General features: G+C 39.6%; 1 protein-coding gene across 4 annotated transcripts in view; it reads left to right on the top strand.

Annotated features, from left to right (window-relative positions):
• The window catches only part of FAR2 (fatty acyl-CoA reductase 2), a 135,799-nt gene extending 113,291 nt beyond the window's left edge, over window positions 1–22,508 (top strand). For all 4 annotated transcript variants that reach the window (XM_052690541.1, XM_052690539.1, XM_052690540.1 and 1 more), the window contains 4 exons: window positions 4,536–4,707; window positions 11,578–11,707; window positions 14,023–14,150; window positions 17,191–22,508. In XM_052690541.1, coding sequence (XP_052546501.1) covers window positions 4,536–4,707; window positions 11,578–11,707; window positions 14,023–14,150; window positions 17,191–17,353 — 593 coding nt within the window. In that variant the 3' untranslated portion in view covers window positions 17,354–22,508. The remainder of the gene's footprint in view (window positions 1–4,535; window positions 4,708–11,577; window positions 11,708–14,022; window positions 14,151–17,190) is intronic.
• The last annotated feature ends 2,616 nt before the right edge of the window (window positions 22,509–25,124 follow it).

The following is a 25,124-nucleotide window of genomic DNA, read 5'->3' as shown; positions in this document are numbered from 1 at the left end:
CATGACTTTCCCTGGTACTCTAGCAGGGCACCACCCCTGCTGGATTCTCGTACCAGCTATGTAATGAAACTATCTTCCACACACTCTTCCACTCATTCCCTAAACCCATTTTAGTAGCTCCTAGAGGTGAAGTGTTTCTCGATCACATTTTTTTGCCTGTATAACACATCTGTTTCAGAATGTCTATTTGTCTGATTTTCTCTCCAGAACACAAATGGTTCCAGAATAAAAAGCCATTTTTAGTCTTGTGAAATTGGAACCCTTTCCAAAAATTAGGAGATAAAGCACTCGTGTTCAGACAGTGGGAGGTTCATACAGAATACGGTAGGATTAACTGTTTGATGTCACGCAAAACTGGCATTTTCCTGAATTCCTTTCAGTAAGTCTCAGACTGGCCTCTCTGTCCACTTATGTTTATTTTAAAACAAAATTGCTTTCATTTCTGACTTCAAGAATTTTAAGTTTTCAGCAGTATCTGCTTGTGAATAGAGATGCTTCTCACATGAAGAGAACAGCATAACTTTAACCTCATTATCAGTACAGGCTGGGAGGTTACCTGCTGGAGAGAAGCCTTGCAGGGAAGGACCTGAGAATCCTGGTGGAAAACAGGTTGGCCACAAGCCAGCAGTGTGCCCTTGGTGGCCAAGAATGCCAATGGCATCCTGGGCTACATTAAAAGGAGCATGGCCAGCAGGTCAAGGAAGGTGATCATCCCCCTCTGCTCTACCCTGATCAGGCGTCACTTGCAGTACTGTACCCAGTTCTGGGCTCCCCGGTACAAAAAATACAAGGATCTCCTGATGAGAGTTCTTAGAGAGCCACAAAGGTGATAAAGGGCCTGGAGCATCTCCCCTGTAAGGGTGGAACTGGTCAGTTGTTAGGTGACCAGGGTCTGTTCAGCCTTGAGAAATTAATGATTAATGTTTATAGATATCTTAAATATGGAAGACAAAGGGACATGGACAACCTCTTTTCAGCAGTCTGTGGGGAGAGGACAACAGCCATAAACTGGAGCATATCAAGTTCTGCACGGATATGCAAAAGAACTTCTTCACAGTGAGGGTGATGGAGCACGGGAACAGGCTGCCCAGAGGGGTTGTGGAGTCTCCTCTGGAGATGTTGAAGATGCTGTATAACCTGCTGTAGGGAGCCAGCTTTGCAGGGAGGTTGGACTCAATGATCTCTAGAGGTCCCTTCCAACCCCTGCAATTCAGTGATTCTGTGATAATATTGCTGCTGCTTTACTATAGTTGCATTTTCCACTAGAAGCATTATGTAACCAAAATGTGAAAAGCGTTGCTGATCTGTGTGAATTCTGAACATGGCCAATCATCTGACATGGCAAGAGTTGCACTTTCTGCATATAAGATTGACTTGTTCCTTCTTGCTATTCTGGCCATGGAAGTAAAAAAAAATGCCAAGAGGTAAGGGCAGCAACATCTATCTTTAATGTGATTCCAGGAGGAAATATTCACAATCACTTACAGCTGATAACTTGATTTGTGGTGTATTAACATCAGGATTTGAATTGAGCCAAAGCCATACAGACAGTATCAAAATTATCACAATTCCAAAATATCAGTTGTTCTCGGTGAAACTGATAGGTTTCCATGAGGAAAGGAAGTGACCAAAGAAGACTAGAAGAATTCAAATGTTGATAAGTGGGTGAGAACTTAGACATAAACTGTCGTTTAGTGTCTGTAAGAGAAACTTTCTTGAGGGAAAAAGAAGCAGAGTTCATGGGATTGCTCTCCTGATCCATAAGCACTGGGGATAGAATTGGTTGCCTGTTAAATCTGCCACAGAGAAATGTCACTCTTCTATGACCAAGCTACTGATACATTTATCCTCTTTCCAAAGCTAGTTGCACAGCTGCTTGCTGCATTTCAGCTCTGCAAATGCCTTCCTGCAGGTTCATGGTCTCAACACATTCATTTTCACCAAGCTTTTCATATGTGCTTGCAGTATGCTGAAAGGCTCCTCTGACTGGGCAAGTAATTTTTTGAAGGCAGCTTTATTCCTACCTACCTGTTTCTCTCTCAGTTAGTTTCTGTATATATTGAGCACAATTACCATAATATTAAATGAACCCACTTCTATTAAAAAAAACTAATCCCTGTTCCCACCTGCTGCTGCCGAGCTAGGGTTGCCCAGGCTCAAGGCAGAAAGTTGTGGAGTTTAGAGGTAAATACTGTCTGCCTGGGTATGTTCAGGATGTTCTTTAAGCCTGTAAGTATGCTTGGAAATACAGAAGGTAAATTTGAAGTTTTCTTTTAGAAAATTTCATTTCTATCTGATGATAGGGAAAGAGTTTTAGTACTTCTACTTTTCATATAAGAAAAAAAATAAAAAAGAAAAAGCAGCCTGTTGGTTTTCTGATATGTTTGCAGCTTTAGCCAAGAGGCTGTTGTCCTGCAGTGAGAGAAGAATTTAAAGGACGCGTTCCCAGCCAGCCTGCTGCTTCTGCAACATCACTAGAGGACTTGGGCCTTCTTCTTACTCTCACAGACCAGCTGGCTTTCATTTGCAGCCTGCTTCAATGAGAGAACATGCTGCAAAACATAATGTTTCTATATCACACTCCACAAGATGACTGCAAAATAACCACAGCACTGCAGTTTGGCTACATAAAACAGAAAGGAAGTCAGTCAGTTCTATCTAGTGAAATGTAAAATGAGTTTCAGAACTGGCTTTCAGCCATTAAACATGCCATATAATGGGAAAAAAATTAACAGTGAACCTGCAATCAAATTAAATTGAACTATTTTAAGTCTTTGTTGTCTCAACTTTGCAACTTTGTGACTAAAGTCTTCTCCAGATCAAGTCTACTCCAGTTGCTTTCACCAAGTAAAGCAAAAATCACTACTTGAATTGCATTAATGAGCTGACTGCAGATGCTTGTGAGGACTGTCTGAATATATGACTGAAATCTGCTTATCTAAAGATGATCTGGATATTTCTGTGACTTTCAAATTCTAATCTGATTTTCTGTTTCTAACATAAGCTTAGACTGTAAACTATAATATGAGCACAGATTGCTGTCATAACTCTCAGACTCACTGGAGGGCAAATAGTTCAACTTAAAAAAAAAAAAAAAGGGAAAAAAATGGACATATTCTTTGGTTAGCTCATTGGTACTCAAAAAGAGCAGCACCATCTGTTTGTCAGTCCCTACAATGATAGTCTTATATTCAACTACTGTTGTTCCATTAAGCCTCTCCAATATGCAAATACTCCAGTTAGTTCCAGTTAGGTGCCATTTCTGTGGCTCTGTACCATTGCAAGAGCTGGGCCCAGAATACTTCACGCTTTACCATGCAAAGTGAATGAAATGATTTCCACCCTATTGGGAGTTTTTCAAGTTAATAATGCAACAGAACTTGCTGCCTCTGTGCATCCATAGCTCATGTGAGAGCAAGCTACAGTACTTGATGTTGTAAGTCAGATGTCATTTGGAAAATCTTAATGATGGCTTTTGAGGAGTGGGACTGTACTATATAATAAATAAGCAGCTTTTTCCTGACTCAGCAATATTAACTATAGTTCTTTTGGAAATTTTATAAGAAATTAAAAACATCATCTTTGTTTTATGCTAATAGTTCAAAGTTTGCTTTCAGTGATCTGAGAATAATCTAAAGATGTTAAAACTTACCAGTTTCTTTATGTCTGCTACAAGCAAAATCAGAAATGTAGCTTCTTGGTTTGAAATGCTTTAAGGCATTTCAACTGCCTGCATTTCTTCCATTAAATTGTTGTGTTTTGATAGGAAAGTTTAGGTTTGCCAGTGTTAAGTCTAAATGCAGCATATTTTCTAAATAAGCAATACAGGGATTTATCTCTACTTTGCACTGGAGTGACCTCATCTCAAGTAGTGTGTAATGCCACAATATAAGAAGGACATAAAAGTATTAGAGAGCGTCCAAAGAAGAGTTGTAAAGATGGTCTAAAGCACAAGATATTTAAAGAGTGGCTGAGGTCCCTTGGTTTGATCAGCCTACAGAAGAGAAAACTGAGGGGAGACCTCATCACAGCCTACAGCTTCCTCATAAGGGGGAGTTGAAGGGGCAGGCACCTATCTCTTCTCTCTAGTGATAGTGATGAGTCTAGAGGGAATGGTATGGAGCTGCCATCAGGAGAGTGTAAGGGAAAACAAATACACAGTGGGTGACTGTGCACTGGAACAGGCTCCCCAGAACAGTGATCAGAGCACCAAGCTTGCTGAAGTTCAAGGAGCATTTGGACAATGCTCTGAGAAATACTGTTTGATTTTTGGATAGTTCTGTGTAGAGCTAAGACTTGGAACCAGTGATCTTTGTAGGTCCCTTCCAACTCAGGATGTTCTATGATTCTGTGGTTCTGCTAATGCCAGAAGGCACTATAGGATCATAGTGTCCAAATCCTGGTTACATGGTTCACAGAACTACAGGTTAAACACGTGAAGCACCATAATTTGGACTTTATTGCAGCATGTCATTATGACTGTGCCCTACTCATTTGAGCACCTGCTTTTAAGTAAAATGCCTGTTCTTTTACAGAGCAGTATGTCATGTCCACATTCAAAAGAAATCCACTGGAACAGGCCTTCAGAACACCCAACGCTCACTTGACATCCAACTACTTAATAAACCAGTACTGGATAACTGTTAGTCACAAGGCTCCTGCCATACTCTATGACCTGTACATGAGGCTCACAGGACGAAAGCCCAGGTAAGAATCTGCATTCCTTCAACCATCTCCACATGCACTGCTGTTACAGAGAGCAGATCTCTAGCTTTTGAGAACTGGTCTTTCATCAGTTTAGGCCTTGTCTTGAGATTATTCAAAAAGAAAAGATAATCTAGCATTCCCAACCTTTCCAGTTGCCAGAGCACAGCACAGGTTTTAAACTGAGCTCTAGACCCAAGAAAGGACAACTGCATTAAATTGGTTCGACCAAGGACCAAAGTTAGAACCGCTATCACCAAAAAAAGGTGAAGAGTGCATAATAACTGAGGACTCCTTGCTGAGAAGCACCCATGTGCCACTCAGACAATCTCTGTAGAGAGTTTTGTTGCCTACTGGGCACCCACATTTGTGACATCAAGAAGACACTACCAGGTCTGATAAAGCCAGAGGATTACTATCTTCTCCTATTCCTTCAAGACCTGCAAAATATTAACACACACTTTTTGTCCCTTGGAAAGATGTTGAATGGGTTGTCTGCATGGATAGTGTCCTGTTCAGGACCTGGGATTCTTTGATCTTAGATGTACCTTTGAAAGACCAGGCATGTCAATGTTGGATGGGATGAAATTGACCAGGCTGGGAAAGAACGTTCAGGGTAGCAAGCTGTCTGAACTGACTAGCAGAGCTTTAAACTAGATTTGATGAAGGAAGGGGATGTACTTCTGAGTAAGAGAGGCAAGCAACGCTGACGCTTTAGGAAGTAACAAGGGAAAACCTCAAATATGTCCCACAGGAATCTGGAAAGGCTCCTCGAATAAGGTAATGCAGCTGAAGTGCCTTTAAACCAATACACAAAGCATGGGAAATAAGCAGGAGGAGCTGGAATAATGCAATGAGAAAATACAAACTAATTGCAATCATAAGAAAATGGTGGGATGAGTCACAAAATTGGTATGCTACAACTGAGGTCTACAAAGTTTTTAGAAGAAATAGGGCAGGAGGAGCAGGGTAGTATTATGAAGTGAATGAATTGCAAAGAGCTGCCTCTGAGAAACAGCTATGATCATGATGATAGCTTGTGAGTAAAAATTACAGACTAGACCAATAAAGGACATCTGTTGGTTGCGGTCTACTACAGCCTATGTGACCAAGAGGAGCTTGTTGACAAGGCCTTCTTGCTTCAGCTACAAGAAGCACTGCACTCTCAGGCTCTTATCCTGATGGGAGACTTCAGTCACTCATACATCTGCTAGGAAAACATCAATGGCTGGCTGCAAACAATCCAGAAGTCTCCTGAAGTGAAGATAACTTCCAGGTCTAGGTGGTAGAGGAGCCAACAAGTAGAGTTTTGCTGTTAGGCTTTATTCTTACAAAGAAGAACTGGTTGGGGATACGTAGTTCGGGGAAAGCCTTGGCTGCAGCAACTATGAGACAGTGGAGTTCAAGATGTTGCATGAAAGAAACAAAGCAGTAAGTAGAATTGCAATGTTGGACTTCAGAAGAGCCAACTTTGACCTCTTCAAGATAACTGGAGGTATCCTGTGACTTAGAACAATAGAAGGTAAGGGTGCCCAAGAGGGTTGGGTAACATTGAAGCACTGCTTCCTTCAAGCTCAAGATCTTTGCATCCCTGAGAAATCAAGTGAATGTGGCAGGAGACCTGCACGGATGAGCAAGGAGCTCATGGAAAACCTCAAATGTAAGAAAGCTTAGAGAACATGGAAGAATTTGTAAAGAATATGGGATCATTGTCTGGGTCTGCAAGGATGCAGCAAAGAAGGCTAAAGCCCACTTGGAATTAAAACTGGCAAGAGTGATCAAGGGCAACAAGAAGGACTTCTTTGTGTACGTGAATACCAACAGAAATACTAGGGAAGATATGAGTCCACTGCTTAAAGAGGGGAATGTCCTACTAACAGGTGATTCTGAGAAGATGCAGATGCTGATCATCTTTGCTTCAGTCTTTACTGCTAAGATTGTCCCTCAGAAATCTCAGACCCTGGTCTAGAGAATGAGAGTCTAGACAAAAAAAAAAAATAAATCCCTTTGGTTGAGAAGAATCTGACTGGAGATCAGCTCTACATACTTGACACACACAAATCCCTGGGGTCCAGTGGGATGCACCCACAAGTTCTGGGGAAACTGACAGAAGTGACTGCTGAACTACTCTTATCTTTGAAAAATCTTGGAGAATGGAGGAAATGTCTGAATACTGGAAGAAAGTCATTGTTGCTGCAGTCTTGAAAAAGGGAAGACAGAGTACCCATGAATCTACAGGCCAGTCCGTCTCACCACTGTCCCTGGGAACGTGATAGAATAACTTATTCTTGATGTCATCTCAAAGAAAGTGGAAAAAAGTAATCAGGAATAATCCACATGGATTCACCATGCTTGACCAATCTGGTAGCTTTCTATATATATCACTGGCTTCATAGACGAGAGGAGAAAAGTGGATGCGGTGTACCTTCAGCAAGGCTTTTGGCACTGTCTCTCATAACATTCTCTTAAGTAAGCTTAGGAATTGTGGGGTAGATGAGTAGACAGTGAGGTGGATTGAGAACTAACTGACTGACAACCCAAAGGTTTGTGATCAGCAGCGCAGAGTCTAGTAGTAAGCCTGCAATTAGCGGTGTTCCCCAGGGGTCAGTATAGGTTCTAGTGTTGTTCAGCATCTTCATCTGTGCACCCCCAACAAGTTTGCTGATGATACAAAGCTGAGAAGAGTGGCTGACACACCAGCAGGCTGTGCTATCCATTCAGCGAGATCTGGACAGGCTTGAGAGTTGGGCAGAGAGGAAACCTTATGAGGTTCAACAAGGGCAAGTGCAGTGTCCTACACCAGGGGAGGAATAACTGCATGCATCGGTACAGGTTATGGGTTCACCTGCTGGAAAGGAGATCTGCAGAGAATGACTTGGGTGTCCTGGTGGACAACAGGTTGGCCATGAGCCAGCACTGTGCCCTTGTGGTCAAGAAGGCCAATAATATCCTGGAGTGCATTGAAAAGAGCACTGAAAATGGCCAATAGGTCAATGGAGGTTCTCTTCCACTCTAATCTGCCCTGCTGAGGCTACATCTGGAGTATTGTGACCAGTACTGGACTCCCCAGTTCAAGAAGGACAGGGGAACTTGTCCAATGGAGAGTACAAATATGATTACGGAACATCCCTCTTAGGAGGAAGGACTGAGAAACCTGGGGCTGTTCAGCCTGGAGAAGAGTGAGAGGAGATCTCACCAATACTTAGATATTTAAATATTTATACTTAATACTTAGACTTTTGATATTTATATCTAAAAGTCTTGTCAAAACAGTGGGGCCAGGCTCCTTTCATTGGTGTCCAGCAACAGGACAAGGGGCAATGAGTACAAACTGAAACACAGGAAGCTACATCTGAACATGAGAAAGAACCTCTTCACAGTGATAGAATACTGGAACAAGTTGCCCGGAGAGATTGAGGACTCTCCTTATCTGGAGATATTCATAACCAGCCTGGATGCTTTCCTGTGCAACCCACTCTAGGGAACCTGCTTTAGCATGGGAGTTAGACTAGGTGATCTTCCAACCCCTATGATTCTGTGATTCTATGATTTACACATTTCAGAGTTTCCCAAGCCAGGAGAATACATCTCTTATTAGAAGACTGGGTTCACCTGTTTGCAGGGAAATCCCTGGCTGATGCACTGCCCTGATTCTTTTCTGATGGTCTGCTACAGAGGGAAACGTGTCAATTAAAAAAAATCCTCCAGTTATCCAGTAGGCAAGAATTGCCCTAGAAATGAAGTAAAATTGAGCTGGAATAGGCTGGAGTCTCCGTACTCTGCTGAAACAGGCAGCAGTGAAATCTTGGCACTGATTTTATAATTGACATTTTTCATAAATCTGATTGTTGTTGGTAGTCAGTGGACATTGGCCATAATACCTTCTTTGAATTTCAACTAGATTTCAGCATGCTGAGAAGGATCTGAACTTTCAGATTTGTGACCTGAGCAAACATGACTGAGCAATGAATCTGTGAAGTCACCAAGTCTTTTTTTCTATTTCTTTTTCTTTTTTTTTAAATAATAATCCTCCTTTTTTTTCTACAGCACTACTTAAGCTCATCCACATACTACAACAGTGGGATAGAGTGCATGGCAACAGCTCATTCAAACAAGCACCTAAGCTTAATTTATTTGTCACTTATCACAGCCACATATAGAAGAACAAGCCATCTTCATGGCATTTTCTTGGATTACCTTTATGACGTTATGCCACATTTGCAAGCAGGAGAATCTTCTTTGTCAAGAACAAGATTCAGGCTTTATTTCTCTACTGAATCCATACTCAGCTCATCATAAAGTGATGGATTATCACATGCAACAGAATATCAGGGAGTTGGTTAAGGTTTTGCAATTCAGGTGCAGCCTGTGAGCTTCATTAATGTAGACTGCAGTACTATGTCTCCCAGAATTGGGAAAGTGCAGGTACAAAAGCCATCTCTATCTGCCTTGAGCTTTTATATATTGCCACTCCTTAGAGCTTTACTTTAAATGTTAGTTCGCTTCATATAAATTGCCAGGTGTCTAGCAAAAGTGCCTTATTTAGCTTACTCTTATCGCTCCGTTTCCACCCATGGCCAAGGTAATAATGTGTTTTATATCATTACTAGTCTCTTGGAGCAGTCTGTTGCACCCAAGACTCTCTGCTCATGCATGGCTCAGTACAGGAGTAAATAAAGAAATCATTGTTCTAAACATCCTTCTAGAAGACAAGGTGCATTTTTTAAGTGTAACTAATAAGGCTGTCAGTAACAGGTGCTACTGTTTTCTTTTTCCCTCTTACTTCATTCACAATGGAGAAGGAGATATTCTAAAAAGAGTCTTTGTTATAGCTGCTCAGAACCTGAAGAAATTCGTGTTTCTGCTTAATTGATATTTTTCATTGCACTAATGCTTAATCCAAACTAGTAAATACTAGTAAGTGCATTTGAGATGAACCAGTTAGCATATACCACAGTTTTTATATGTGCCTGTTTAGATATCTTCATTTCTCTCTTTGATGCACACTTTCAGCTGCTTAGATAAGTTGCACTGAGTAGTTCTATAGGTAGGGCTCATATTGACAGAAGGCCATATGAATAGGGTATTTGTTTTCCAGTGTAACAGCCTATTTTCAAAACAAAAGTAGAGACACACTGTTGATTCTCTTTGTATTTGTTTTTTTGTTTTTTTGTGTTTTTTTTTTTTTTGCTTTGTTTTGTTGGTTTGGGTTTTTTTTGTGTGGATTTTTTGTTTTGCTTGTTTTCTGACAGATTTCATTAACCCTAAGCACTTTAAAGATACTGATGGCTTTTCGAGAGACAGTTTAAGGGTCCTGATTTTTGCAATCTAATCATATACTTTGTTTCCTGAGTTCCTTTAAGGCATTAAAATATTCAAAGTTTTGTCCCACAGTTGTTGCTCACACAGACAGAGAGATTAATTTGAAGCACTTTTGAAGTAGTTTAAATAAACTGCATTTAATCCATGTGCATGTAATTATTCAGAATGAAAGTTCTCTTAATTTGATGTTTTGCTCTAAAATGAAAGCCACTTTAATTCTGAGTAGGAGTCTCTATGTGTGCTTTAAATACACTTAGTAAGCTGCACAGCTTTGCTCTGAATTGAGGAGAATCACGTCTTTTTTGCTGTGCTTAATGCTTATCTAAGTGGCAGTCACATCTGCAGGAGGAGAGGCCAGCCTGGCACCATTCTTCCACAGACTGCCACTTTTTATTTGTCACAGTGACTTTGTTACCCTCCGGGCAGCTCAAAATTCCTCATGAAAACAGCTCTGTTTTCCACAGAAATCAGCCTTTTGATGCTTTCTCTTGCCCTTACCCAGTTTGAAAGAACATGGTGTTCTCTCCAAACAGATCAAGCACTGAACATCACAGCACTTTAAAGCAACTGCCCCCTATAGGCCTTTTGTACTCGTGACCACTGAGACACTTGTCAAATAATCTTGTGAGGTAGGACACCATTACAGTCATTCCCTTTTGTTATTTAAAAAATGAAAAAAGAAAAAAAGAAAAAAAAGCCAAGAAACATGTGATACCTGAACTTTCATTTCCAAAGTTCCTGTCTAACAGCCCTGAACTGGCTTTCATCATTACCAGGACACTCAGACTCCCAAAGACATTGAGACAGTTCATCTGTGTGCTCCCATTCTCCCTCACCACAAAAATGCCTATGAAAATTTTTATCCACCAGGAGTTTGCTGCTATTAGAACTTCCTGCGTAAGGAAGGACATAAAAATCACTCCACATTGCCACTTTATTACACAGGGAGAATTGTGGCCTTTATGAAAAACAGACAGATGGAAGAAAACCCAAGATAAAAAAAAAGTTGCCATTATCTGAATGCTGAACTTTAGTAATAGGCTTCATAACTTGTCCATGCTGCTAAAGCAGTCACCTTTGAATTAGAGCTGACTCAGTATGAGCTAAATTCAAAATCAGAGCCTTCACTTCAGGCCAAGTCAGACATGAGAACAGAAGAGCTCTTCTGTGATAGAAAGAGAGAAGTATCCATCTTATGAGACAAAGATACTTTTGTGGTTCCAAAGTCTACTGTGCTGACTTGGTAGTGGTTCATGGATATGCATGCCATGTAGAGTAGATACAGACTTCAGTTCAAATCTGTAAATTAATCAGTCTTGTCCTGAAGAATGTGTGTTTGCATTCACATTAAAGATAGGTTCAGGACCTCCCCTGGAGCAGTTTTTAGAATCTTGCTGAGTTGGTGTTCAGCCTTGTATATACCAGTGGAAGGCTCATCGAGCACTGCAAGTCTTATGCACTTGGACTGGCAGAAACACCTAGACTAAAAGTACAGTTTTTTGCATTAAGACATACTTTCTCTCCATCTCTGATCCTCCTCCTCTCTTTCAGAATGATGAAGATTATCAATCGACTACACAAGTCTATGATGCTCCTGCAGTATTTCTCCACCCAGTCCTGGGATTGGTCTTCAGATAATATGAATATGTTAATGGGTCAGCTTAACACAGAGGACAAAAAGGTGAGTATGTCATGTGTGAGGACTGCTGAACTCCACTTCTGTTCATCTGCAGCAATTATTTTTTTATACTGTTGAGTCCTCAAATGAATCTGCCTAGATTACTGTAACTGACTTGAACCTGAAAAAAAAAAGTATTTCTTCATGTTTTATTCAAGAACTTATCAGGAACCTTCCATTTAGGAAGGTATCAGGAACTTCCATGTAGGAGAATGTTTTCTCCTGAGATGTATTGCTCTTTCTTCTGGGAGAAATCAATCACTGTTCATTTCAGCTAACATAGCAACTCTTTACCTTCTATTCTGTTTGGCATAGAAAGAAGCTAGATTTGTTTCCACAGACAAAATAGCGTGCACAAAGGGGACATAAGTTTATATCCCCAATGACCCAGCTGTACTCAGCCCTCTTGAGTTGGCTGCATACACTGGAATAGCTAGTGGAGTTGGAAAGTCATTCCTTTTTGTATAGAAACATATTTCCCTTTCTAAGAAGAAATGGTCAATTCTAGTTTTCACATAACAACTCTAAAAATTTCAGGCGTCCCCTTTCATGGGGGATGTGTCTATATAAACCATTGTGCTATACAGGGACCCCAAAAAGACAGCATCAGTGATAATACGAATATATGTGGTTAATTTAATACAATTTTCATTGGATAACTGTAGCATTCTGAGTAGTTTCTCATCCTATTCTTAGTGTCCCATTTTTGGAAAACTAGGAAGCTCCTTTATGGTATCATTTTCTCCCTCATCTCTTCTGGCAGTACAGAATTTGGTAGGAGGCCTGGAAGGAAACTACTTGAAAGATTCTGGCATTTTTATCCACATTGGTCTTAATGGCACTGCATGAGTAAATTTAGTTAACACATGGTGAGTTAGCATGAACAATATGAAAAATGTTCCTGTTTGATTTAAGTCCCCAGACAGCAATTACTTTCCAGGATGTCAAGCTCTACTGTAGTCTTTATAGGTTTGAAATACTACTCCTTTGGAATGGGGTTATAACTGAAAGACTGAAGGAATACAGAGATTAGATAAGCCTGAATGCACTTTTGTTCAGTATCTCCTTTCAAAGAGCTTTTTAGACATTCACATCAAACCAGTCACACATGAGATTCTCACATAGATTCCCAAGAAAAGAGCCAAAAGGCTTCTTCCCTACTCTGTATAGATAGTGCACGCAGAAAATTCAAATGGCTAAGGGCAGTGGTACTGCTGTGACTATAGCAGATGTAGAGGGAGCCTAACTGGTAATTCAGAAGCTTGCATTGATGCAAATAAACAAAAAGGCACAGCAGCAAGGACTTCAGTGCAAGTTAGACAGTGTTGCAGGCTTCCCAAGTTGCTTATGAGATTATGGATTATTCTCCACATTCTGTGTTGCCACTGCCATATTGCATGCAATGTATTCAAGTTAGGTATTTTATGGAGACTATAGTTCCCTATACATATCTGACAGACACACAGGGATCTGCATAACCTGCATTATACACAGTTCACTCAAGTTGTTGCTGTTCTAATATCAAAGTTCCTTTACCAAACCAATAGGCTCAGATTGCCTTGAAGGTGAAAGAAAGGGTTGTTTTTTTCGTATCTTCCCTTTTAGGGCTTTGTATGTAAGAAATACTTCTCCATTAAAAAAAAAATCTCTCTCCAACAAAACCACTTTCTCTTTACAAATAATTTCTTTGTCCTAATAGACAGACAACAACCTGAAAGCTTGCCAACAATTTTTCCAGTATCAGTGCTGAAATTAACTAAATAGCTCTGCAATGAGATTTATTGATGCCAAACAACGTAGTAACCCATTCCATGGATTTCTGTCAGTCTAGCTGACGAGAGTAAATGCAGCACAACACAGAGCTGCAACTGATGCAGAGGCACCTATTGATTCAGTGTCCTGTTCATTTATTCACAATTAACTCAAGTGACACCAAAAAAAAAAAAGAAAAAAAAATCCAAAAAACTGCAGGGAGGCTTTCAGATCTGTTTGAGTGGACTGCCATTTTTCTTGCATGATTCTGTGTGGAGATTGGTGCACGTTCACATGTATTTATGTAAAGTGTCTACCTGAAAGAAAAAGATTTCATTGTTTTCTGCCAGTTAGCACTGAATTTTTACTTGCTTTTCTGAAATTTCTGTCTGGGTAAAACATTAATTGACAGCTACGAAATATAGTTTTTAAGTGTCCATGTCTTCTTTGAAACAGTGGCTTTAAAAACTTAATAGAGATGGCCTGGTCTGGATCATGTCAGTGCTTGAAGTGAACTTGTTTTGAATACTTGCATTTAACTTCTGCTGTTTGTCTTTATATCCCAGTTATACAACTTTGATGTTCGTCAGCTGCATTGGTCAGAATATATTGAAAGCTATTGCCTAGGTGCTAAGAAGTATTTGCTAAATGAGGACATGTCTGGCATCCCCGCAGCAAAGCAGCACTTACGAAAGTAAGTAATATCCAATGACAAGGACCAGAGCTCCTGGCTATCTGAAATGAATTGTGAGGAAAATCGTTCATTTTACCTTGCAGTGTGTTACTGTTGAATAAGGTGGAGATAAATGTGGCGTAGCTTATTTATTTTTATGGCAGAGCATTGTCAATGCTTTGTTTTTTATTCCTGTAAAAAAAAAAAGACTTAGAATCACAGAATCACATAATTTTTTCAGGTGGAATGGACCTTTAAAGATCATCAGGTCCAACTCTCTTGCAATGAACAGAGACATCTACAACTAGATCAGCTTGCTCTGAGCCCCGTCCAGCCTAACTTTGAATGTCTTCAAGGACAGGGCTTCCATCACTTTTCTGGACAAGTCATTGCAGTGCCTCATCACCCTTATTGTAAAAAAAATTCTTCAAGTCCAATCCAAATCTCCCCTCTTTTAGTTTGAAACTGTTTCCCCTTGCCCTATCATAACAGATTCTAGTAAAGAGTCCAGAGTCCCTTCCTTCTTGTACTCCATCATTAGATATTGAAAGTCCACTATTAGGTCCCCCTGGAGCTTTCTCTTCTCCAGGCTGAACAGCCCCAGCTCTCTCAGCCTGTCTTCATAGAGAAGGTGTTCCATCCCTTGGATCATTTTTGTGGCCCTACTCTGGATGAGCTCCTACAGGTCCATGGAACTCCTGTGTTGAGGACTCCACATCTGGACACTGTGCTCCAGGTGAGGTCTCACCAGTGCAGAGTAAAGGGGCAGAACCACCTCCCTTGATCTGCTGACCATGCTTTTTAATGCAGCCCAGGATATGGTCAGTTTTCCAAGCTGCAAGGGCATATTGCTGGCTTATGTCCAGCTTGCCATCCACAAGTATGCCCAAGTTCTTTTCAGCAGGGCTGTGCACCATCCTTACATCCCCTAGCTTGTACTGATAACAGGGCTTGCCACAACCCAGGAGTAAGACCTTCCACGTGAATTTATTGAATGTCATGATGTTCACCAGGGCCCACTGTACAATCCTGTCTAGGTGTTTCTAAATGGCATCCCGTCCCATGGGCACGTCAACCTCCCCACAAGGTTTGGTGTCATCTGAAAACCTGCTGAAGGTGCACTCAATCGCACTGTCAATGTAATTGATGAAGAAGTGGTCCCAGTACTGACCCCTGAGAGAAACCACTTGCATCTACCTCCACCCAGACGCTGAGCCACTGATCATACTTTCGAAGTATGATCTCACAACTGGTTCCTCTTCCATCAGGCAATCCACCAATCAAATCCATGCCTTTCCAATGTGGAGAGAAGGATATTATGGAGGACTGTGTCAGAGGCCTTACCGAAGCCTAGACAGATGACATGAATGGTCTATCCTTGTCTACTGATGCAGTTACACCATCATGAAAAGTTGGTCAGGCAGGACCTGTCCTTAGTGAAGCCATGCATTTTATCCTATATCACCTCCCTTTCTTTTATATGCCTTAGCATAGCTTCCAGGAGGATCTGCTCCATGATCTTCCCAGCACTTAAGAGAGGCTAATTTGTGATGGCACTAACAGGCAAGGACTAAACAGTATGCCTTCCCAGCAGATGACCAAATAAACAAGTTGCAATGAATAAGAATAATCAATGAATACAGAAGATACTGGTAATTCAGAATTAAAGTAGAAAAAACAAGGGTAGATTTAGATATTGTGAAGCTCCTTGAAGCTCCTAGCATTTGAAAGGGATTGCATAAAAACTTTGTTTATGTTATTTTGAATTTAATTTAAAATTGAAGATTCTAAATTTTTGGGAGGAGGGAGTGATGCGGAATGAGGAAATTTCTCCAAAATTGGAGCAAAGCTTATATTTTCAAGTCCTGGAAGTTTTAAGAGCTCCTAAAAGAACAATAGGAGATTGTCCCTCTCCTTTTCAGTCAAAGCTTTTCCCATCGTCTCAAGCCCTTTTACTCAAAGACGTGCAAGCAAAAAGCTCTCTTGGAGCTTGATTTAAGAAAACCATTCTTGTGCACTATGAGAAGTGAAAAACAGATTGTTGCTAAAGTAAAGGGTGTTAGAATCATAGAATTGTTTGGAAGAGACCTCAAAGATTCTCTAGTTCCAATGCCCCTGCCATGGGCAGGGACACCTCCCGCTAGACTAGGTTGCCTAGGGTCCCACCTAACATGACACAGAACAGTTCCAGGGATGGGGCATCCACAGTTTCTCTGGTCAGCCTGTTCTAGTGCCTCACCACTCTCTGAGAAAAAATTCCTTTCTAATATCTGATCTAATTCTCTCTTCTTTTAGTTTAAAGTCACTCTCCCTTGTTATATCTCTACATGCTGTGATGAAAAGTCTGTCCCCATCTGTCCTGTAGGCCCCCTTTAGGTACGGGAAGACCACAGTTAGCCTTTTCTCCGTACTGAACAACCCCAGCTCTCTTAGCCTCTTCTTACAGTGGTGTTGTTCCAGCCCTCTGATCGTCCTCATGACCCTCTTTTGGACCCAGTCCAACAGATCTGTGTTGCTGATGGTCCCAGGGGCGAATGTAGTACTCGAGCTGCTAAAGTACTGCAAAAGTTAAGATCTTTTATGATTACTGAGTAATTTCCTAACATGAAAAACATAGTTTCATTCAGATAGGAGAACTGTATTCATCAGCTCCTGTAAAACTCCTCCAGCTTATCACCAATCCTACGTAGTCAAAAATAACTAATATGCCAAATCAAGAAGGCATTGACATGCCCTACAATATCATATAAAAAAAAAAGCAACCAATTCTCAGTATGAATTCAGCCTATTTTGGTTTAAAAGTAGAGTACATGAAACAAGAGAGACTTAGAATACAGACATTCCACCTATTATATTAACTATTCACTACACTGCAACTTCAACACAGATTGTGGGATGGTAGGGACATCTAGGCCTAATATTTTCACTAATATAGGAGGGGCAAAAAGCCCAAAGGCCACTTGTAAACAAGATTTCTTAGAAAATTATCTGTAGCAAATTAACTAAGCTGGTAAGCTTTTCTTTCTGTTTTCCTCCATAACATGCCTCTGTCTTTTCTCAGACTGAGGAATATCCGGTATGCATTTAACACCACCCTCCTCGTGATCATCTGGCGCATTTTCATCGCAAGGTCACAGATGGCTCGAAACATCTGGTACTTTGTGGTGAGCCTCTGCTACAAGTTCCTTTCCTACTTCAGGGCATCCAGCACCCTCAGGCACTGAAGCTGTCCATCAACAACCAGCCTCTTCCAGAAGGACCTCCAATCCCCTCTAACCAGCAACTATGGGCATCAAAATCTGAAAGTAGCAGAAAAATCCACTCCCTCCAACTGCAACCTGCATTTATTGTGCACTGATATATGTTCACCTTTTTAGTTTTAACCAATGCTGTAATACATGGTGGTATTTATTCCATAGGACCAGACTGATTCTTAAAACCATAAAGCTTTAGAAAGAGATGAAGATGGAATCTTTTATTGAAAGTTCATTGTGCAAGAGTAAAGATTAACCAAAGTTGCAGTCTTCCCGTGTACTACCTATTTTAGACTATTTTAATCCCATCCTCCTCCATAAAAGGGGCACATTTAAAGCACAGAACCTTGGAAGAAAATAATGCCATCAGAGAAGAACCAGTCAAGGAAATTAACCTTTAAGAGGTCTTCCTAAGAGGCTATTTATTCCTTTATTCTCATTCAAAAATTTTACATTTTCCATTTTTCAAAACCTAGAGGGGAAAACCATCAGTTACACTAGGCCAGTGAACACACTGAACAGTTTTCAGATCTTGTCTTATAATCCTACTGAGGACTGATACTTTCAAGCCATAACTGAAGACACAAAGAGAATTTATGTACCTATGCTAACTGTACTCACTCACATGCTGCTTTGTTATGGAGAGGCGTTTTTTCTCTCACTGGTTAAGGATGCAGTTATCTTCCATTAAACTGCTTTGTTCTTGCATTTATCACTTTTGCTTGCCGCATTTCTTCAGCTTGAAAAATGCTCTATTTACTCTGAGGATAAAGAGAAGAATACCTAAAAGATTGAAGAAAAATTCTGAAACTCGTTATTGTTTTTGAGAAGTAGGTCCTTTTCTCCATTCCATTTGCCGCCCAGTAGCTCAAAAACAAGCTGATACTGTCCTTCAGAATCTCACTACAGCTAAATCACTTCACAGTTGATCACTTCAGCTGGTGAAAAATACGTACAGACATGTATGGCGGGAATCTTATCAATCAGGACAATTCTGCTACCACTTGTCAGGAGAGTCTGAAACTTATTTCTGTTGAGGTTAAGAAAGGTTTCAAAGGTTGACTTTGTGTAAAAATTATCATGTGCTCTGAAAGTAATTGTTCTACTTTGCAGTTTAGAAAGGAATTCAAGGATCTTATTAAAGCTCATGGCTATTGGAGATATTTGTTTCACCTAGTGAAGTATGAATTCCTTTGGGAAAGATTGGAGAAAGAGCTTTCTTCAAAGTAGCTGGTGCAATGACAGTTTCAGTGCAACAAATTTACTCATGCCATCAGATTTTCAAAATCAAAAGTAGTATTGGAATATATTTTATTCAGATTGCACTGAATAAGTATGATAAGATTATGAGACCTCAAAACAGTTAGTTTTTGACACAACTGCAGCATCCAGTTTGCCTACACTTGTGTCACATTAGCTGTCTTAATGCTACATCTCATAAAATGACATAGTGGCTCTTCTGAGAGCTGAGAATAGTATTTACAAAACTGTCGTTCTTTAAAAGGCTTTGGTAGCAAAGGCAAGAACAAGTTATGATGACAGTGTATTTTTATTTGAGCATCCAAGCTGATTCAGAAGTCTCTGTAAAGATGCAAGGAATTACAAGATAAGATATGCTTGTATGCCCCATGGGTCTAGTTTTAAGCAGCTGCCAAATGATGCCTGCAGCATGCCCTAGCCAGAAACCTGGTATCCAAAATGGCAGGACTCCAGCATTCCCTAGCAAAGGCCCCTATTACATTCCTTCTGACCAGTGTTCAATTAGGTTAAGCACACAGCTAACAAAGATACCATTTTTTTAAGCTCTTGACTTGAAAACGTACTTTCAAAATGAAACTGTTAGCTATCTGTTTTTCAGTGCTAGAAAGTTGGCAGTGCATTTTGTGCATTGTGCTTATGTAAGATGTCACTGCCTAGAAGACCAGGTTTACAAGCTGGGGTCCAGATACTTTATGTATGTTCCTTCTGTAACAGCTTATATGGTGAAGGTCAGCTGCATTGTACTTAACTGACTGGGACTATGGTTACCTTAGTAGAGCGAGGCAGGTCACCACAGAGATACCTCTAGAAAGACTGCATTCCTTCAAGTGAATAATCAGATCATCAACCAGCTTCCAGTCTAATTACACTAAAGGCTTAAAACAGAACAAAACAAAACTGCAGACTGTTTTGAAACAAACAAGTGAAAAAAAAAGTAAGAATTCTAGCTCATCTCCAAGAAGTCTTTTTAAGTGCCTGACTTACATATCAAGAGAAGCAACAGCTAAGGGGATCGTAGATCTTAAGCTGCACTCATTGTAAGAAAAATACTGAGTCTCACAGAAAAGTCAAATACTGCAGATGTGCTACACCTACAGCAGATGGCTGATGTAGACCAGACATGCTATTGTTGGGCTATGAGTACAGTTTCCTGCCTTCCCGTCACCAATGCTAGTCATGCCATGCATCCTTCAGATATGCCTGTAGGCATTCATAGTTATTTGCATAGGCTGTATTGTTCCAACAAGTCTAATATGTAACTGCTCATTATGAGTACATTTGGACCAGATTTCTCCACGTGTAAAAGAACACTTCAGGCTTCACTCAGAACATTGGTGGTATCACATTTTAAATCTTCAGCATTTTGCTGAAGATATCATTACTGCAAAGCTGCTGCTCATCCTTGAAAAACAGCTGGAATGTTACAGAAATATTGCAATTGCAGATGGTGTATGCTATTCTGGAGACCTTTCATAGCCTATGCAATGTTGCCAGAAGCTGGTTCCAGTGCTCTGGCCTTGCCTGTGAGGGAGATCAAGCTGTTAGCTTATTTTAACACAGACATAAACTCATGTGAAACTTGAATCTTTTTTCCTGTGGATTGTGACATTTTCAGGTGATCATCTGAACCACAACACAGAAAAATGATAGAGAAATCCCAGTGGAGAAACTCACACATGGCAGTGGCATTTGTCTGCCATTTCTGACAGTAATCATGAAAAGCTGCACCTAGCAAAAGAATTTGTTCTCAAGTAGTGACTTACCTTTGACATGTTTTACTTGTACTTCTCTGTGTACTTATATGTACTCTGAAGAAATCCAAGTCTTGCAGACAATATATAAAATGCTGATTGACAACTTTTTTCTTTTCTTATTCCATGTCTCTCTCTCATGTGTACTCACCATCTGTTCTCAAAAGAAAAGCAAGCTAGGGCTTTTGTTTAGTTAAATCAGAGGTCCTGCGATGACCTCTGATTTGTGCACCAATTAATGTGAACAGATCAGAAATGAATACTACTCATGGCTGAAGGCTAGAGGCTTTACTACCTGTATGACTGAAAATGGACTCACTCAGGCTTTTAATTTTTTTTTCCCTCTATCAAGGTAGCATGATCAGTGATAGGGAGAAGCTACAAGGGACATTTCTACAGCCAGTGCTCATAGCAGAATTGCTAGATATGGCACACCCTGCTCAGTGAGGAAAGGGCGATGCAAGAAATCAGAGAAGCATGAGCTGCCAAACCTAGAGGACTCTGCGTCCCAATGGGCAGGGGAGGAGCTCCATCAGCATTTTGTTATCAGTTTGGCTTCTTCTCATAAGATGGATAAACTCAAAGGCTCCCTAACAACCTGTTCAGTTCTTTCCCCAGAAACCAACAGGCGGCATAGAGAACAGTTTTAGCGACCATCCTGCATAGCCAGAAAAGAAAAAATCTGCCACAAGACTACATAATGAGGTGAATCATCTATAATTGTTTGTACTCTATGAACCTGCAATGTAGCTACTCACTCACAGTGCTGAAAGCCTTCAGTGCTGCTACAGAAACAGCATGTATCACTGCTGAGCCCAGTGTACTCATGTTCTGTAAACACTGTTCTGTAGGCTGTAACTTTATGAAAATATCATTTCATTGTCAAAGAACAATGAGTACAAACTTGCAATTAAGAAGCATCTCTGCTTTTTATTGAATTGCTGTAACAACAACAAAAAATCCCTAACTGAATCAGAATTGAAACTGCAATTTGACTGACAACCAAGGCTGTTTATCTCCAGCATGTCTGCTATGAAAAATAAAATTTCTCTCCTCTATCCTTCTTTACCCCGATAACTTTATTAAGAAAACTACATTATTTCTTTGTAGTAGAAATGGGTAACAGACAACTGACATTCAACTTAATGTTGGCACACTGCCCACCTCCTCAATGGATTTGTGATTTTACATTTTACAAGAAAACATCACTATAGCTGTGTGTGCATGTTTACATCTTTCCACACAAGTCTTCTCATGCAACACACAGAGAGGGTAATATAGAGGTGTTTATACTGAAATGACAGGTCTCCCTTCTTTGATATGCTCTATTCTAAATCAGTTTAAGATTAAACAAGAAAACCTATCCGTTTCAAATGTAAAGAAGATCTAACCTGTAGTACTATTAAATAATCAAATAATTACATTGTATGAGCAATTGGGAGAAGGTGGGGGGTGGGGGGGAGCATTCTTTTATTTGTAAATATGCTACAGCTTCTTGGTTGAAAGCATGGTGCTGCTCTTCCAGCACTAACATTCTACTGCAGAAAACAAAGGTGAATTTTTAAACTTTTATTACAATTAGATCCTTTATTCTAGTACTGAGTAAGTAATATACTGTATATTCACCATAAAATAAAAGGAAGAATATTTCACTATATGGTGCTAAATATTGGTATGAAGAAATTACAGACTTACTTGAGACAATTTAAAAAAAATTGGGGAATAATTAAGTACTATCCTATTTTTCTCTATTGCTAAAAATCGAACTGTAAACTGAATGATTTTGTTCAGATTAACATGAAGCTGCTTATAAAAGGTTTCTTGTTCTTAAATAATCTTGGCAGACTCCAGTTTTACTTAGTAAAACAAATATTTTCCCGCTATCCAAAGTTTATATGGTTCTATCTGCTATTTCTATTCTTTTGTTAGCTATGAGACAACTATAAATCTTATAAATCATGCTTACAAATTTCTAAGGTAAAGGTGTAAGCTTCTGAGCTCACAGATCAGATAAAAGGGTAAATTCACAAATTCTGAAAACTTCAGCCATAAAATTGTTAATATGATATTTATGTTACTTTAAACATTTAATAAAACAGAATATTTTAAAACTATGGTTATTTGGTATATGTCTATCTCAGTTGCTAAAGGAGCTGGTTGCTTGCAGTTCAGCGCAAGCTTCATGTCTGTATCTCATCTGTACCACGCTGCCTTCCGGGTCCCAGCCTATGTGCAACCACAGCGCCATCTACAGGAAGCTGCCACCACAGGCACCTCCTGCACAGGCCAGGACAGGGGAAATAAGAAGCAGGGGAGAAAAATCTCTACTTTTTAAAAAGTAATGACGTGAGACATTAACCCAGATACCCACAACCAGGATGAGAGCATCTGAACTAAATACTCCCCAGAAAGTGATAGGGACAGGTCTTCAGCAAGAACATACTGGTAATAATCAACCAACTTCCTGCAAAATTTACTGTTTTCATCTGATAATATTCCCCAAGACCCTAGTTTTACAAGGTAAAAAAAAAAAGCAACAACTTTATTTTACTCAGAAGTCATTTCACTGACTCCTCTCCAACAATCATATTGTTGAATGTTTACTGTGTTGGTCTCTTTTTCCAAACCATAAGTGTATTTTCATTCAGATTTTTCCCAAAAGGGAAAAAATAGATATGTATTTGTCTTATTTGAAAACTAGATAAAAACAAAACAAGAATGAATTGGACCAACTCTGAAAAAAATAAAATCCCAGAACAACTGGAAAACTGAGGTGGTATTTGGCTCGTACCAGTAATGCTGAAAGAGAAGCCTTTTGTCCTATCATGTAAACAGGCAGTCATGCAAATAGTCCACTGATCATCATCAGCTGGCCCATTTCTTTTGAACAGTGAGGTCTTATGCGACATTTAGTACATAAAGTGTTAGCAAATACAGCTATTGTCTTGTCAACTACACAGGCTTAATAGATACAAAAATGTGTGAGTGGAAGTGTCTTTGAATGTGTGTGGATATGCACATACATATATATGTCTGTGCGTTTATATGCATGTAAGCTGTAGTTCCACAAATTCTGCAGGACTAATCCAATGCTACACACAAGGGAATTTGACTAATTATGACGTAGGACAAATCCTTGCTGTTACGTTTCTCAAAGGCACATCTTTGCCCATACTAAGTTTGGCTGTTTTTGTATTTTATCCAAATTCACTACCTTTGCTATCCCAGTTTCACATTTTTTACATCCTTCTGAAAGTTATGCATCTTCTATTCACTCTCTCTTCACAGTTGCTTCACTCTCCTCACCCCACACACATCTCCAAACATTATATCATTCCTTTATTATAAGAACATTTGTATCTGAGAAGAGGAAGAGAGGAGAGTTCAGTGAGCCTTGGAGTGTCTGCAGGCCAAGATTAGAAGGAAAGTTGGCTGGCTCTTCACAGCTTTACTGTAAAGATAAGAAAGTGAACTGAGTTGACATTTTCAGGCCCTAAATATCCACTTGATGGTCCCCAGCTTTTAGATGTAGCTTAAAGCAAAAGTAGGGGCAAGGAGAAAAAGAACAAGGAAACCATCCCATTAGTATGGAAGAGCTCCAGGCAGAAGTGTCTTTGCCTAGGCTTCCTGCTACTGCTGCAGTCACTGTAGCCTTGTTCCAATCTTGTCTAACAGAATTTAGAATAAAACCAGAATTGGATTAATTTGAATTTGCTATTCAAATTAAACATAAATTGTCATCACTCTTCTTAAGTTAATGATATTCTTACTAGTATTTGGTATCGACTTACTAACAATACTCTTTCAGCAGAACAGCATCCTGCTATTACTCTAGGCTTTGCAAGATTTTTATTAGATCTTAGTCCAGTGAGAAAAGAGGTGGATATTGCAGATTAGTTTGCTTGTTTGTTTGTTGCTTGTTTGTTTTATTGTATTTTTTTCTAGAGCACAAATTAAAGACAAGTTTTTCAGCCCTACTAGTTTTGGAAATTAAGAACAGAGAAAAAAGAAATACTGTCTAGTAATAATCTACTTCCTTGCAATATAGCAAAAAATTTTTTGCAATAAAATCATAGCATTATTATGTGCCTTTTCTTAATGAAAGTAATTTCAAATCATGAAACTCAGGGTGTACATCAAAGACATCATTTTCATTTCGTTATCAAATCTTTCCTTAAAGTATAATTTTCTTTCTGGTTTTTTTTTTTTTTTTTTTTTTTTTTAATGTAAATGCAATTTTTAGGGAAAAAAAATCAATTTTCCATTAAGATGATTAAGATGCATCAGTGAATCAAAGCCATCAGCAAGAAGCTCAAATTTGTTCTAAAAAAATAAGACTTAAAGGTTAACCTGCAGTCTTCAACATTATGATAGATGACAGAGACAGATGAGACAATGTCAGAGACAATGACAGAGATTAGATAAAATAACTACTAGCTATTGAATGTTCATCAGCCCAGTGAGGAAGGAATACATGCTGCTTAGTTAGCCATCCTCCAAATCACTGTGTTTAGCAATGTTTGATTTTAAAGTCAGAGTTTTTTTACCTGGAGATGACTGGTATTTCACAAGAACTGTCTGAGGCAAATACGGGGCTTATAAATAACAAGAACACAAAAAGTGCACAAATCAGTCATCCTACCCCTCTCAGCATATGCATTAGAGATTACAACAACTACAGTATGCACTCTCTCTCAAAAAAAGAAAATATTGTGATAAAAGTGGCTTTT

Source organism: Tympanuchus pallidicinctus, unplaced genomic scaffold (assembly GCF_026119805.1).
Source record: "Tympanuchus pallidicinctus isolate F22 unplaced genomic scaffold, pur_lepc_1.0 scaffold27, whole genome shotgun sequence".
NCBI classification, from domain to species: domain Eukaryota; kingdom Metazoa; phylum Chordata; class Aves; order Galliformes; family Phasianidae; genus Tympanuchus; species Tympanuchus pallidicinctus.
The sequence above is the reverse complement of the archived record's forward strand: the minus strand, read 5'-3'. Positions and strand labels throughout refer to the sequence as shown.